Below are 16,846 nucleotides of genomic sequence, written 5' to 3' on the forward strand. Positions count from 1 at the left end.
TATAATATATTATATGAATATTTAAATTTTCTGGTAATTTAGTCTACTTGCTTTTTCTTCAGATAAATATGACTGTATTATATACATTTAATATAATGTAAATATGTAAATAAAATATGTATGAATTAAGTATTAAGTTTTTACATAAGTAGTAGATTGTGACAAAAAAAGTGAATGGAATGTCAATGTAGTAACTTTTAACATACTAGCTGCAATTTAATGGGTAAATGAAATTACTTCCAAGTGTTCTTCCATTGGTTTACACTAACCATAAAAGTAATCTGGGATTTATAGTATTTTGATACACAAACCTCATTTTATAAATTACATACTTGCATTTTTCTATTTTGTAAAGATAAATCATTTTAATTTCAAGTAAAACTTGGACTTGGATTATTCATTGTCACATATTATTTTTGAAATGTGTTGAGTCTTGAAAATAAATTACTTGCATGATAATGTAATTGGTGGACTGAATGTTGATGTTATGGTCAAGAGTGTCTGGTGCACCCACCTTTAAATGAGCAAGTTTTTGCTCAGCGACGTACACAGCTTTCAACAATGCGGGCTTATGTCAAGCTCGAATAATTATTTCTATCTTTTGGTATATATATCAAGAATTTAATTTCTTGATACCAAGAAATCGGAACACTTGTTACAGTGCTTGACATATGCCAGCATCGCTGAAAGTCCATTACGTCACTTAGCGAAATTAGAGATTATTCCCATGGGGTCAATTCCAGACTAAACATGTTTTTTTCAGAATACTACATGAATATTGCATCTGGATATTCAAGTTTGAGCTACAGGTATGCCAAAGAAGTCATCGCATAACCCTGACAAAACTTTTGTTGTAAAATATACCAGAAAAAGTAGAAAATAATTGACTAAGGTTTGAGAAAAATCCAGTAAAGATTAAGAAATTTATTAGAAATTTTAGGTTTAGACCATTAATGAACAGCTGCCCCAAATGATATGATGTAGAAAAAAACTAACTCTTTGAATATTTGAAGGATTTTCCTCAAACCTTCACCAATATTATTTTTCTGCTATTTTACATAAAAAAATTTGTTGGGTAGAACCCTGTATAAAATATTTTCTTTAGATAATTGTACTTTTTATTGAGTTTTAAAAAAGCACACTGATTTTGGTCTAATATTTACAAACATACAAACCAGACCGGTGTGTTTCAGGACCATGGGACCTACATGTATTTTTTTCTTTTTCAGTGGGAGATTGTGGCATATGTAATTAATATAGTGTATATGAGGGGCAAATCCAGGATTTTGCAAAAAGGGGGAATTTTTGGTTCCCCACCCAACCCTAACGGTGATGCTGCCCCTATTCTCAAATGAACATCTTTTCTGTATAGGCTTACACATATAAATCCAGATGAGTAATCATCATTTCGGTTTCTATATCAGCTAGTCTTGCTGCTTAACCACATAATAACTGACGTGTAGATCTTTATTTCAATGCTACGATGGAAAAAAAAGTTATTCAAATAACATATTTTGATGTCATCAAAAGTACAATTTTCAGTAAATAGCTGTATCATATAAAGTCCTTTAAATCCATATATCTTTTCATGGTCATTTTGTAACACAAATAACAAATTCATTAAACATATTTTTATCATATTCATGATTTTAATAGATTTACCATATAATTTTCTGGAATGATATCCCACATGATATACTCTTTTCATCAGGTCTAAAAACTGATTACTTTTTAAGTTTAATCCCACTGAGAATCTATGATAATCTGAGTACTCAAGTGACTATAAAAAACACTGCATATTACTGATTGTTAGAACATTGATCTAACAGGGGGAAAATGTAATATCCCTTTTAATACATAGGGGTATATGGGTGGTAATATGATTCATGATTTCAATATATTACATACTTAGGCTATGTAAATTCGAATCAGTGATAGGTCAATACGCGGCGGCGGCTACGCCATTACAGATCTCCGTCGAGGAAATGAAATGTTATATTCAAACTCTAGGTAGGCAATATCTCTATATTATTTAACGTTTGATTTTCTGGAATAATATCCCACGTACAATACACTGTCTACATCCGGTCTGAAGACAGATTATGATGTTTAAGTTAACATAGTCTATTCTGGGAGTCTATCAGACTGAAAACCTACAGGTATATGCTATAAAGCAGAGTACTAAAGCGACTATACAAACACTACAAATTCTTGATTAACTGATTGTTAGAACAATGATCTATACAGGGCAAAAACGTAATAGCCCTTAAGTATATCTTAGGAATATAGGGGTGGTAATATGATACATGATATTTGATTTTCTGGAATACTATCCTACATATAATACATTGTCTACTCCGAGTCTGAAGACCCGATTATTATGTCAAAGCAGGGAATTGAGAGGCCATAAAAAAAACAACACAGGCCCGTATTCTGAAGTCATGTTCAACTTAGACCATTATGTAAATCTGAACTAAAATTATGGGAAGCCAAATGTGTCAAAATTTTGTATTAAGTTGTATGTTTCTCATATTTACTGTGCTCTTTCCTGATTCATCGAAGGTGAAGACAATTATCTATTTATACTTCCTAGACAATAATGAATGATTTGAGAGCCAAAATGAGCTGAAATATGATATCACTATTGTTAATGATTTATGTAAAAAATGGCTTTCCATACTTAAACCACAACTTTAAACCCGAGTTCAAGTTAAACCCGACTTCAGAATACGGGCCTTAGTCTATCATACTGCCAATGTATAGTAACCAGGGGTGGTATTCTGGAACACTCATAACTTTTGTCATAAATTTTGTCATTTCTCTCCAAGATGTGACACCACTATGATTGTCACAAGTCTGTATTCTGAACATTGTGTTTTCCCTGTCATATCTCTCAAAGTCCTCGCCCATCTTTTCGGAAGCAAACCGATCAAAATCATCATTAGTTCCCAATGTGGGGGAGTGGAGTGGGGCGCAATGCACTCTTCGAAGTGTCTTGGGCGAGGAAACAAGTTAAAAAATCATAAAAGATGTCTTTAAATCAATTGTAATAGCTCAATTCCACGTGTTATTCATGATTAAGATCTACTTCTATTAGAATAACTATTTCAAAGTTCTGCGCAAATCACTTTTATCTAGCTTTTCAAAATCGGTGCTCACTCAAGCAAAAATATTTTTGCTTAAATGGATCTGCACCAATGTTAAATTGTGGGAAAACTTTAGGATATTACAAATGTAAAATTTTATAGAATTTTTTTCTAAGTCTAAACTTTTTCTATATGCACTGTATAACACTGAAAATTCACAAATAAACCGAGTGATAAAGCATTGAACTAAAAAGGGTCAAAATGGAGTGGCCTGTTGGATTTTCCTTGAGTGGCAGATATGCATTGAAGTAGTGAAGGTGGTGTGAGTGTTCAGAATTTGGTTGAGCCTGACATCTTATCTCTTCAATCTGGATAGCCTTTCTGAATATGAACTTCTTTCCAAAGGAAGACTTAGCACTTAACCATTACTTTCCCCACTTGTGCCTTCAATCGTCTTCATCGCCATGGTTGTCTCATGGAACTTTACTCTAAAGGTAGTGTAAAAAGATAAATGAAAACAATTTTACAAAGACCTTACTTTTGAAAAGATAACGTTTTATGATTTGTCTTTGTGGGAAGTGGTATATATCTCCTTTCACTAAGCTATCACAGGGCAATTAAGTCAAAACAAGACAGTGCCAATAAATACAAAAAAATTGTAATATGAATCCTAATCAAATGGCTGAAATATGTCATGTAACCAGTTGCTGACATTTAGTTAAAATCCATCAAGTTCATCCTATCATTGTTAATCTGATATTCACGAATGAAAAATCTTTCTTATTCATTGAAAGTAAGAGTCTCAAATGAGTTCAACGTGGTCTGAGAGCTTGACCTTTCACCGATTGACACTACGAACTAACAAGATCAAATCCACTCTTAATGCATAGTAATTTATAAAGGTTGAAGCTTTACAGACATCATTTTATTTCCCTCAGTAGTTTCAGGGTTTATTGTCCTTACAGGGTAAAACCAATTGGAACCAAACATCCATATAGTACAGTAACGAAGGAGTAGTAAGAAAAGGATGAAAAGAACACATGGGAATAAATTTATATGTACATAAGAATAGGCTGTAGACTTCACTATTCCAGATTGAACTAGAAAGGGGTTTGGAGAAAGGTATAACTTGATAGACGTAGGATGAGAAGAGAAGCAAATATCTGTTATTTTTGCTTGGTGATATAAACATAGATTATTCATTTTAGAGTTGCTCTTTTTTAATAGCCACTTTTAATTGATGAGAGATTCAGGGTAGTAAATGTTTTGTTCTAGTTTTCTATTCTCCAAGAAAAGTACGCCCACAAAATCTTTTGATATATTACCAAATATCATTCCTATATGCTTGCATACATAATCTATAAAAAAAATGTCCACATTGTTTTTCTTTCAGAAATGATTGTTTTCCCACTATGTTGTCTGGACTTCTTTCCCCTTTCCTTTAAAGGCCTCCATCAATTTCACGCCCCAATTTTAAGATTGTGGTCTCCCATCTTACAACTGTAAAATGTTCAGGGTTCCCAGCCCATCAGGGAAAATTATTTCATTTTTTTCCAGTCGGGGAGAAATCAGGGAATTTTGATAAAAATACCTCAAATCAGGGAAAATGCCTCAAAACGCCCTCAAATGAGGAAAAAATCAGGGAATTTGAATTGCCCAGAGTCGAAAGAACGGTAGTCAGTCAGATCGACTGTTATATTTTGTTGCATATCAAAACAATATCCATTGAAATACCGGTTATGGTGGCTTTTTAGTAGTAGGATTGCCTTGAATCAACCTCTTACTGTATAAGGTGAGGAAAGGATAGCTGTATGGGGAGAAGGGAGGCCATTACATGCCTGTGCAATAGTACTAATTAGTTTTACATTATTTCTTTTATACTGAAAATACATGTCTTCACTGCAACAACTTAAAAAACATGCGAAATTGGGAGGGGATTTAAATAATTATCCGGGAATTTCGTTTTCTTGAAAAGCTGGCAACCCTGATGTTGATATGATAAATGTGTCAATAATTAAAAAACAAAAGAAATCTTTCAAGGATAATTATATATCAATTAGAATAATGTTGCGAATGTTAATCTTTTGTGTTGTATGCTGATTGTTGTGTACTACTAGTATTGGAAAATGATCATACTTGTATATTATTTTGTTATTGGAATGTAGAAATCAAATCAAATTAATGACTGATGTACTTGAAGAGCCCTAATAAATGTTGACAGTTTTCAGAACACTGCATGTCAACATTCCAAAAAAAAGTGAATATTCATTAGTGAATGTAATTGCTCATGACACTATCAAGTACTTAGTAGTAGAATGAAGACAATATTCAATGCATACCGAGCTCCCCTTTTCAATCTAAACAGGACAGCCACAACAAGGATAACTAGTAGAAGGCCAATGACAGCGGCTACAATGATGCCGATAAGTAGACCCTGGCTCATGCCTAATTGAGAAGTATCAGGCTCTTCTGTAAAAAAATATATATATAATAAAGAGTGAATTAGTTAGCATTAAACTTATGTCAAAATTTTGTTATTGCACATAATTTGTCAAATACAATGGCTTTACCAGTCTCTCTTGAGATAAGAACTATGACTTTTAACATTGGGATCAATAGAGTAGCTCAAATTGTGAATTTTACTGTTTAAATATTGCATCTCTGACTTGAAAAAAAATGTATGCATCAGTAAGAACAAGTTTTACCAATGAGATCTATAGAGATCAGTCAAATATGCACATCTGCCAAAACACACCTACAAACTTGCACCCACACAGAGCACACCTGTTCGACTCCTCAAATAATACTATAGAAAATTTTGGGTTTAAACAATGTCATTCGCCCAGGCATTCGGCACATGTTCAATTTTCCCCAGAATCAATTTTATTTAATCTGATTGTACATACATATGAAACAAGAAATGTACCTGCCAATCTGACCAAAAACATTTCAGTATTTTAAAAGCTGAAAATCAACAGGTGAGGAAATATGTATTTTTGTCTCGCCTGGATAGCAAAATCAGACTATGGGCGCTGTTTTTCCGACAGCAGTGGCTTCGTCAACATTGACATCTTAATCAAAGATTAAGGTTAAGATTTTGAAATTTTATCATAACTTAGAAAGTCTACAGACCTAGTTCTTGAAATGTGGGCATAGGGTTATAATCAATAATCATTGATCAGGTACTACACGAATGTGTAAATGTCATTTAGGGTAATTGAACTTTGATCATGTTTTCAGTAATTAAATCTTAACCGTAGTTAGGTTTTTGAAATATCATCATAACTTAGAAAGTTTACGCATCTAGTAAATGAAAGTTGGACATAAGGGTAATCGAGTATCACTCATTGTTTCAAGATTCAGGTCACATGATTTAGGTCAAATGTCAAATCTTAATCAAGGTCTGACTTTTGAAATGTTATCAGAACTTTCAAAGAAAATCAATCCATTGAATGAAAATTGGACATAAGTGTAATCAAATACATGTATCACTGATCATATTGGACAAGTGTCAGGTCATAGGATCAAGGTCAAAGGGTCAATGAACTTAGTATTTCAATATCATATGAATGTTCTTTACTGTGGATAATTATTCATCTTGGCTGTTTTCAAAGTTTGCACAGCTGCTATATTGAATCACATAAAAAAAATATCATAGCTCAACACAAAAAAAATTAAACTTGAGAAATCCTGAGGAAACCAACAGCATTCTTCTCATTTTTCAGTACTTATATTATCAGTACTACTCGGGAGAAATTCTGTTGCTTGATAATAGCTCTTCAAGGAGTCGCTTAGGTTAAAAAGGAAGGAATAAAACTTGCTCTCTCTAGATACCTTCACAGTCTTCTTTGTTTTCTGAACCCTCGTGAAGAGTAACAAGGTTCCCAGTACAATTGATGCATGAACCTTCACGATGACTGGTCTGGTCCTGGTAGGTGTTTAAAGGGCATGGAATGCAAGATGAACTTTCTAGATAGGTCCCTGGCTGACAAACGACTGTAAAAAAGAAACAGAAAAAAATGGGCTGAACAAAGAATGTTGCTGCAAAGGCTGCAAAACACATTTAAATTAAAATGGCATTTTGAGGCAACAACTATATACATGCAGTGTACAAGTTCAATGATGGAATCAGTAGAAGTGTGTCAGTGATATAGCCCATTATATTGAATTCTCAATTCATTTATATGATTAAACATTTTTTATCTAATCCCATTTTCCCCTTTATACTTTTCTTCCATTATATTAATCTTTTTTAAAATTCACATTGATTTGACCCTGCTGTAAGTGGTTCCTTGGTATCCCTGCCCCTCCTAAATATTCATTATCACAAAGTTAGGATTACTGTCCCCCTACAACTCTGTCTTACCAAGGCAATCAGCACTTCGAGAACTTCCATTCCGAACAGTAATCATTCCTGTTGGACATGGCAAGCATTCTTGTTTTTTATGCAAATCAAGATCTATGAATGTGTTGAGTGGACACGGAGGACATTGTGGATTGGTCTCGTTTGAAAGATCAACATAATGCCCAGCATCACACAGAGCTGGTGCACAAGAAAAGAAAAAAACATGTTACAACCTGATTTTCAAAATCAAAGTTTGTAAAATCATGGAATAAATATACTCTGAAGAAAAATAAATATGCATTTGTAAATCAGGAATACACAAAATAAAGAATCATTCCCAATATGTCCTGGTTTTCTATTAAAGGTGACTGTCCACTAGAGCGAGGCCAAGACTAGGAAGGGTTGCATTGAGAGGCATATTGTGTCATGGGGAGGTAATCTTGGTTTCTAAGCATACTCCCAGCAATGTAAGCAGATCATCCATAGATTGTCCTGGGAGAGACTTGGCATGGACCATGGTCCTAAGAATCAGTCAAGAAAGTCGTGGTTGGCACTTGCCTTGATTTCAATCATTGGTATCAATTACAATATCATGGCTGCCTCAAGAAATTTACTTCATTTCTTCTTGATTGATATTTAAAAGTACATCATATTTTCTTTTCTAAATTGGGTAGCCAGCATATACGATTTCATGCAAATACATGTTAGTCTCCAAAGCTTCCAGAATTAACTTTCTAAAAATATCTACAATCATGATATATAAATACGGCATTTAGGTCAAGCCTAATTGTGGACAAGCTCCCACGTGTTTGTCAGGGAAAGGTCCGGAAGTCAAATTCTGCATCCAAATTTTAATCGAAACCAAATATGGTTGTGGAAATTGTTGGCCACCTTGCATACCAGGAACTGTTTAGCAGCGACATAGACAGTGCATGTACAGACTATTTTAGCTATGTACGGACAGGATGCAAATGGGATGTGGATCAATATTGCATTCTGTACCTTGTCCTGCTGTACTCCTGGCCCAAGTGGACACCTGATTTTGATAGCGTGCAATATGTACTATAGGCATATTGAAAATAAATGTAAAACATATAAAATTGTCCGATACAATGACACTGGGAAAAGCAAATGCAGTGAAGATACTGTAACAAGTGAAAATGGCAAGAGAAGAAGATAAACCAAAACTCACCAACACAATCAGACAAGTCTGTTGATCCCTGTTCCAGAGTTACATATTTATCAGGGCATGGTATACAGCTCTCCTTTCCAGTTTCGTTTTGGTAGGAATCATGAGGACATTTTATACATACTGTTTCATTGGAATCAGCCCAAACATCTTGGTAATGGCCAACTGGACATGGTTCTAAAACAGATAATATTGAATATTGAAAAATTTCTAATTGATATCAGATTAAAAAGGGGAGGAAACTGTCATTCCAAGGTCTTGAAGAGTAAAGAAAAAAAGAGGTCTGTGTTGTGTAACACAAGTACTCTACCTCACATCACTTTGAGGGGGGGGGGGGGGTAATTATGTATTCTAGGTTGTAGTGTTCCTTCCCTGTAAGTACCCTGGCGCCATCACTGAGTGACGTCTGAACTTACTTTGTCAAAATGTAAATTCATTTTCCCTTTTTACCAATCCCTATTAAAAGTTCTTCATAATCATAACAAATAAGAACATTACATACTGCCCTATCGGTCCTTATTAAGAATAACGTTTTTTTTCTATATTTTTTTTACAAGAACAAACTTATCAATTTTTTTGTAAATAGATGAACTTACCTATGCAGAAGTGGATGCCATCAGCCCCTGGATCATTTGTTATCAAACCTGAAGGGCATGGAAGACAATCATCTTGGCCATCTTGATCCTGGTAGGTATGTAAAGCACATGGTGCACATACAGCTTCAGTTGTGTTTGGCAGCACGTAATGATAATTACCGGCCGGGCATACAACTATTCAGAAAAAAAGAGAATATAACTTACAGTTAGATTTATGCATTTTTTTCATTACTACTTCAATTAGTCGTTATAAAGGAAGGTATATGAACTGTGTACTCAATGGTAAAGAGACTTGCTTACTGGCTTGCACTGATGCCACATTCCCTCCTCATGATGGCCTCTAGGGCCCGTATTCGGAAATTGGGTTTAACTTAAACTCAGGTTTAAAGTTGTGGTTTAAGTATGGAAAGCCAATTGATACATAAACCAGCAATGGTAGATACATCATATTTCAGCTCATATGGCTCTCCAATCATTATTCTCCAGGAAGTACAGACAAATGATTATCTTCACCATCATTGAAACTGGAAAGAGCACAGTAAACATAAGAAACATACAACTTAATAAGAATTTTGACACTTTTGGCTTCCCATACTTTTAGCACAGAGTTAGACCATATGATGGTCTAAGTTAAACCTGACTTCAGAATACGGGCCTTGGAGTTTGGTTGATGGGAGATTTAAGTGGTGTATGGAAAAGATTTTATTGCTAGGCTTGTTTTATGTGTGATTATTTGTTTGATGAGGGTTCAGTTTAGCAATAGATCCTCGGGCAAATTTCTACAAATGATGTCATTAATTATTGTGTAAGGTCAATCATAAAAAAACAGCCATATGGTCAATCATTTCAAGCTTTATGTCACAGGACCCTATTGTTATCTATAGAGATTGTTTCTGTATTTCAGAGCAATACCCAGCTTGATGCATGCCATGGTGCATGCAAGGAGGTAAGTTGTCCATGACAGTGTGCAAATATGATCTGATCACATTCATGTACCTGTATCTTGTGGTTCCGTACGTCCTGTGACAGCACTAGTGTGGGGATGTGAAGGCAGAGTGACATTCATTTGTTTTAAATTGGAAGGAATTTAATTTCTTTTTGTGTGTATACAGGTATCTGTGGCAGAATTATTATCGTTTGATGGTTGTTTCTCGTTAGCATTTTTTGTCTGGATTTGTGACATTGTGCCATAAACAAATCAGCAGCCAAGTGGTCTACCTCGTCAAGAGGAAGAGCAGTGGATCACATTTTCTAATATGAGGATGTTCATCAAAGATGGAGGTGCCGGGGGGGGGGGGGGCACACTTCCATTTGACGAGTGGATACCATGCGTGACCATAGGGTTTTGAAAATTAATTTCAGGATAATTTCAGGATACAGGAGGTGGGTTTTTTTATTAGAAACCATTTTGGTAATGTAATGCAGGCCTGTGAGACATGTGTAGTGACAATTTCTGAGTTTATTTTAGGATATCAAAAAAGCCTGAAATACGTTCTTGGGATACTGTGTAAAAAACAACATGTTTATCTCGTTTATGTGATACTGTATAAAAAAAAAGAATCAAAAGCAATTTAGCTTTTTTAGTTGGACGTAAAGAAATATCCACCTGTTAATTTTAAAGACAGTATTTCCAAACAGCAGGTGAATTTTCAAAAGGAATTCCAATACGTGTTGAACCCTAAGAGACACGAACTTAGTAATAATATGTAAATAATGTTTTTCTTGGTTACGAAAAATGACCAATTAGATCTCGCCCTGTAAGGGCGTTTCGTGCGTTCTTAATTGACGATACGGGACTCTTAAAAAAAGCCCGGTCGCTGATACTTCAGCAGAGTCGTCAGTGTTCAATTTTGGTTACATCTTTCTCTATGGGGATTTGAACCAATATCTCCCCGAGATCGTCGGCTTAGCTCCCAACAGCGTACCTCACCGATGCTGTCTGGGCTGGTCTTTTTGTAGAGGAGAAATGGACTCCTGTTATAGCTGACTTTTTACCTACGTCTTTTTCCTGATATTTATCGGGTATGTACTCTGATATTTATAATAACGTTTCTAGTAAAAAGAGAAAAGAGATATTTGATATAACTAATTTCTTGACAAAGTATTTGTACTGAAGAAATTATGCTGAGTACATTTGTAGACGACTTTATTTTTGTATAAAGTGTCATCCACACGAAATGTCGAATAATTATTATTAGCAAAAAAAATAGATCTTTGAAATTATTGAGGTTGATTTACATGTCACTGTAGACAGCTTAGTATTTAAGCGATCTTCACTTGTTGGTATTTTAGAGTTTTCTAATGTACTAGTGAACATTTTTATGTAACCTTGACATTATGAAAGTCATTCTCGTCCAATTTCTTAAAGGCATATAGCCTGGTTTTACATGATGTACTTGCATTTTTATTTAGAATTGTTGCTAAATAGACAATTCTCATTGTCATTTTTATGAGATGTTACACGTTTTGAGGTCGTTTATCTGTATTCGACGACGATAAGTGTATTAGGACACTGTTGTTTTATTTTGATAATTGTCAGGTTCCACTGAGACCCTCACCATTGACGAGTTTTGTCCCGATATCGATGATTCATCTCGTTTCCACTCTCCGATGTACACGGCAGGCCTAGCTACGTATTTCATCATTCCAAGTTCGGGTCGAACAACTCAATTCGCCAAGTAGACACCAACTTTTGTAGACAAGTCAACTTCTCAACGCTTTGGCCTAGTTTGTAATTTATATCCTATTTTGTCACTTAATCAATTACTCTGTTTTAAACTGATAGAGCTCCTATATATTTCTTTGAATATTCGACATAACTTGTACCGTCTTCAATTTATTGGATAAACCATACAGGCATTTCTTTGAGTTGTAAATACTCTGTAAAATTGTCAAAGAAAGCATTCGAATCATTTTAATTATAAATTGAAGTCATCGAACCGCAATTATTTTGTCAAGTGCTTATTTTTCTTGAATGATCACGTATATAGCTAAAAAGTTGGGATGTTTGAGTCGCCGTGCTTGTTGTTGCTTGTTTATTTTTTTCCCCTTTTTTTTCCTAGTCTGATTGATTGGTGTGTTTGATTTGTCTTTGCTTTTAGAAAGAAACAGCATTTTCTCCACCAAATTCTCCAAAATATTCAGATCCGTCCCAACACATGTCTCCCGTTTGTTGAGATGGTAAACTTGTACTATCATCACTGAATCAGAATTGGCTATAAAGGCAGATTAACCAAATACTACACTGTGAAAGTTTACAGTGCCAAAAACTGGGGTAGACGACAAATGATTGGTACATGTAAATTAGCTTTGGTTTCATTTCTTTTTTTGAAAGGTAGCTCTGTATGAATCACTGCAATATAAAAATACTCAAGAATATTCAAAGAGATATGAACTTGCCTCTAATTACCAGTAATTGTGTAAAACACACACCTACAGAACACATACATGAACTTAAGCACATCTACATTATGAAGTATGTAACATTGCCTCTAATAATGTTATGGCACATGGCGTCAATGACATTGAATTGCCTGACCTACCGCATCTACCCTCCAATGTTAGGCCAGTTCCAATTGGACAAGCTATCGTGACATCACCAGTGGTTCTGTTAACGTCAACTGCGATGACTACACCATCCAGTTCAAGAGAAAATGATCCATTTTCTAAACGTTGCTGGAAACTGCTTCCAAAGTCAGTGATAGTCTCAGTAGCTTAGGGGAAATTAAACAAAGGACGTGACACATTTGTTAATGTACCACATCATTTCCAATCTTAATCCTTTATTCTTTTACATTTTGCATCTCGCTAACCTTCTTCGTCTTCTACAAATCCTACACATAAATAATATATTTATGGCACCGTGACCTCTTTCAACCATCTATTTTAATAATTTCATTTGTCACATACCTATCAAAGACAGTACTCATAGCCATTTGGAAATAATTACCAAACTCTTTATTCATGAATTGAATATTCATAGATGTATCATTTATTCATTTATCTATTAATTCAAACATATAAAATCAGGATTACAAGAACAGCTTTAAAACTGTGAAACCTTCTAGTGCGCAACTATCAATTTTTGAAAACATACAGTATGACATCACACCACAGCGCTGTCACTCTTATGACCTTAGTCTGGCATATTTTGGACCCTGAGCAAGGTGTGCCACAAATAGACCCTGTTTCTGGGTCAATCTTTCTTTTAAAAAGTAGGGATATGCATACAAAAAATGCTTTTACCATGTTAGAATACACATGTGACGGGATATGATTGTACAGGTTCACTTTATTACAAGCTTTCGGCCTTCCGCAAGTTATGCGCTTAGAGACGTGTTCTCTTTTGCGCAGGACACATAGGCCAACATACTTGTACTAAAAATGACTGTATTTGAAGATATAATGCGACAACAGCTGGTTCCCCCTCCCATTGTCACACACTGATACTGAAGCACCTACTACATATATAAAGTGTCAAACCATCAAAAAACAGTTAATCTCTGTCAGTATCTTAGATGAATGAGAACATATGCCACTAACTTTCATTAAAGAGGTAGAAGCACTTGAAAAAAAAAATCATGGATAGTATTTACATTCATGTAACATACATTATTAATTAAATGATATATTATACAAATAGCGAATAGGCATGAGTGCGATGGTGCGAGATTTCGCATGGGGTGAAAGAAAGATGCTCTATTCAACGAGGCGTTAGCCGAGTTGAATAGAGCGTTTCTTTCTTTCACCGAATGCGAAATCTCGCACCATTGCACGAAAAAGAATATTCGCTATTTGTGTTGTACAACGCCTTGGAATCTAGCGAAAATATAAAAAAAACAAGAGTTTTTCCCTCCAGTAATCTATGAAAAGGGAGCAAAAATATTGAAAGCGAAAAGCAAAATCCCACAAGCGCACATGATCTTGGACAGCATTGCGCATTTAGCCAGCGGGCTGTATGCGCATTATCATCTTATTCAATGAAATCGCATTGTGACGTCACCTTCTAAGGCCGTGCAATGGAACATTTTGGATGGTACGTCTTGTGTGCAACGGTACGAATGTGTGACATTCAGCCTCCCATTTGATCGCGTACAACAAGCTAAGTAGGCGTTGTACAATTTTCAATACTGCATATGTTACTCACTGTTGCTAAAATCTACTAGTATGTCAAGGAAATATTGATGGTATATACCCTCATATAAACTATATATCATTATCAAAATAATATATTTTTTCAATATTGCATTTGTTACTTACCATTGCTAAGATCTATGTCAAAGGAAATAGTGACCGGAGATTCTTCAAGTGATCGCTTTCTTGATAGCCCACAATTGTTGACCTGGACATTTATCAAATAAAAAATAAAAAGTGTTTACACTAATTATTTGTGCACTACACATGAAAACACTGGAAATGAAGAAAACAATGTAACCATATGGTCATAAAAGTATTAAATTGCATAATACATGTATATGAAAGTTATATCTTTTGTTTTTCAACTAGCTTCAAACTGATCAGTTATGTATGAATTAAATCATATGCAACACTAGGCATCTTCATACTGATGATGCAAAAATCGCAATGCTTTTAATGATCATGCCATATTGTTTATTTTTCAAGAGACGGCTTAATTGTATGTTGTATGAAGTTAACAGGTTACATGTAACTATACAATACGAGTGAACCCTTAATATACAAAGCAAATCGAACTGCAATATTTGTTCGAATGGTCACTGTGTACCTCAATTCATATACATTTTCAACTGTTTAACACTTCAGGAAAAAATTAAAAACTTTTTCAATAATGTTCAGTACAAGCTACATGAATTTCTTTTCTGCGTGCACAAAATTTTTGAAAATCAGCCCCAAGCTCTGTCATATCAGGGACTTAAATTGCACCGTTTCAAACATGGCAACATAAGTAAGAGCATTGTCATTGTCTCATCAATAGTTAGACAGATGCATTTGATCGGTAATCACATTGGAAGAGCAGCCAACACATGTAACTTTAACCCTAACTAATCTGGGCTATTCAGGTCTTGGCCACTGATTGAACGATTGTCTTAACCCTAAATAGACTGGGCTATTTCGACGCCTAAGAAGACTGGGGGGGGGCTGATTCAGCCCCCCCTTATGATCTCGGCCGTCGATCGCGCGATCGCGACGAAAATTGGCACACGCGTTACTCATGGCATTATCTACAAAACTATAACATCAAATTCTGCAAAAATCTCATGTCTCGTTAATTATGCTAATTTATGCTTAAAATCATAAGTTTGCTCTAATTAATAAAATAATGCCCCTGAAATGCTAATTTTTGTTTCACATACTCTAGATAGGCATCTGATCAAATTAATTTTTAAAAAAAATTCAAAATCACATTTATTTTCTTATGTATTCTATTGTTTTCTAAATTTCTTATGTATTTCTTTGTTTTTCGACTTTTTGTTTTTTATTGTTTTTTCAATGGAAATTATCGGGGACTTTATTTTGACCATAAAAAATATAAAAATAATTGATTTTAAGCAGTAAAAGGAAAAATAATGATACATTTATGAATTTTGGCTAAGAACACTATTTGCATTGGATTTGTACACAAATTCATGTTTTTGAGTAATTTTGGGTCTGCATGCACTTACGAAATGTTGCGTAATTTTGGAACCGCGTACCCCGGGGGTCACAATTTTGGTCTCAAAAGTTGCGCGAGACTTGAAAGTAAAAAGTCAGCGAGACACGCGGTCAAGAAATTTCGCGCGGCGGATTTATCACGAAAAATGTTGAGGGGGGGCTGAATCAGCCCCCCCCAGTCTTTTTAGGGTTAAAAATGTGCATGTGCATATGGTCGGATGTAGACTTCAAGACTGTATGGTAATATTTTCAACAAAAATAATTGTAAATATTTTATTTTTTTTAATCAATCAATTATGCAAACAAGCATATGAGATTTGCCCAAAATAATTTGGGGGTATACAATTGCCTTTATCTCACTTTATATCTGCAGTAGAAAATCTTTATTCACAATCATTTTAAAAAACTTTGCTCACTCCTCGTTCGCTCACAACATTTTATACCTACCTGTACATTGGAAACAGCACAATTTTCACAGCCAATCGCATAAACATTATCCAAAATATTAGAGGTGGCTATTACTAGAATATTCTCTTCTTGAACAGATGAAACACAGGTTGCTGCAGGAAAAGGCAAGCTGACTTGAGCATCCAGCGAATCTGCGGGTATTGTTTCTACGAATTTAATACCAAAATATGATACAAGTTAAAAATGATGTAGGAAAATAAGAGTTTATGTGACAAGTTATGAAAATACTTACCATGATTTTCTTATTTACGAGATAACTGGATATACCCATTTGATTTGCTAGTTCATTACGATGAACCTGCGTGCCGAATATAGAGTACACAATTTTTCCTGCGCGCGCGCTGCATCTCCCTACCAACGCACTATCCCAAGATCGTCGTGCAATTTGGCGTCCATTTCCTCTCATGAGCCTGCGGGCAAGACATGTTGTCACACAAGGCGAGGGGTAGGAGGGAGGGTTCAAATGGGTATATCCAGTTATCTCGTAAATAAGAAAATCATGGTAAGTATTTTCATAATTTACATCAATAAC

At 34.9% G+C, this 16,846-nt stretch overlaps 1 protein-coding gene across 2 annotated transcripts in view; it reads right to left on the minus strand.

The window, feature by feature from the left end:
- Nucleotides 1-3,379: 3,379 nt before the first annotated feature.
- LOC121426117 (sushi, von Willebrand factor type A, EGF and pentraxin domain-containing protein 1-like) overlaps nt 3,380-16,846 on the minus strand; it is an 80,227-nt gene continuing 66,760 nt past the window's right edge. Inside the window, exons 44-52 of one of the 2 annotated variants that reach the window (XM_041622286.1) lie at nt 16,294-16,460; nt 14,476-14,557; nt 12,759-12,929; nt 9,217-9,390; nt 8,624-8,797; nt 7,453-7,629; nt 6,921-7,082; nt 5,426-5,552; nt 3,380-3,574 (exon numbers count right to left, since the gene is read on the minus strand). In XM_041622286.1, coding sequence (XP_041478220.1) covers nt 3,505-3,574; nt 5,426-5,552; nt 6,921-7,082; nt 7,453-7,629; nt 8,624-8,797; nt 9,217-9,390; nt 12,759-12,929; nt 14,476-14,557; nt 16,294-16,460 — 1,304 coding nt within the window. In that variant the 3' untranslated portion in view covers nt 3,380-3,504. Of the gene's footprint in view, nt 3,575-5,425; nt 5,556-6,920; nt 7,083-7,452; nt 7,630-8,623; nt 8,798-9,216; nt 9,391-12,758; nt 12,930-14,475; nt 14,558-16,293; nt 16,461-16,846 lie in introns of both variants that reach the window. The other variant, XM_041622285.1, reaches the window with a different exon arrangement.

The sequence above is a fragment of the Lytechinus variegatus genome, chromosome 13 (assembly GCF_018143015.1).
Source record: "Lytechinus variegatus isolate NC3 chromosome 13, Lvar_3.0, whole genome shotgun sequence".
NCBI classification, from domain to species: Eukaryota; Metazoa; Echinodermata; class Echinoidea; order Temnopleuroida; family Toxopneustidae; genus Lytechinus; species Lytechinus variegatus.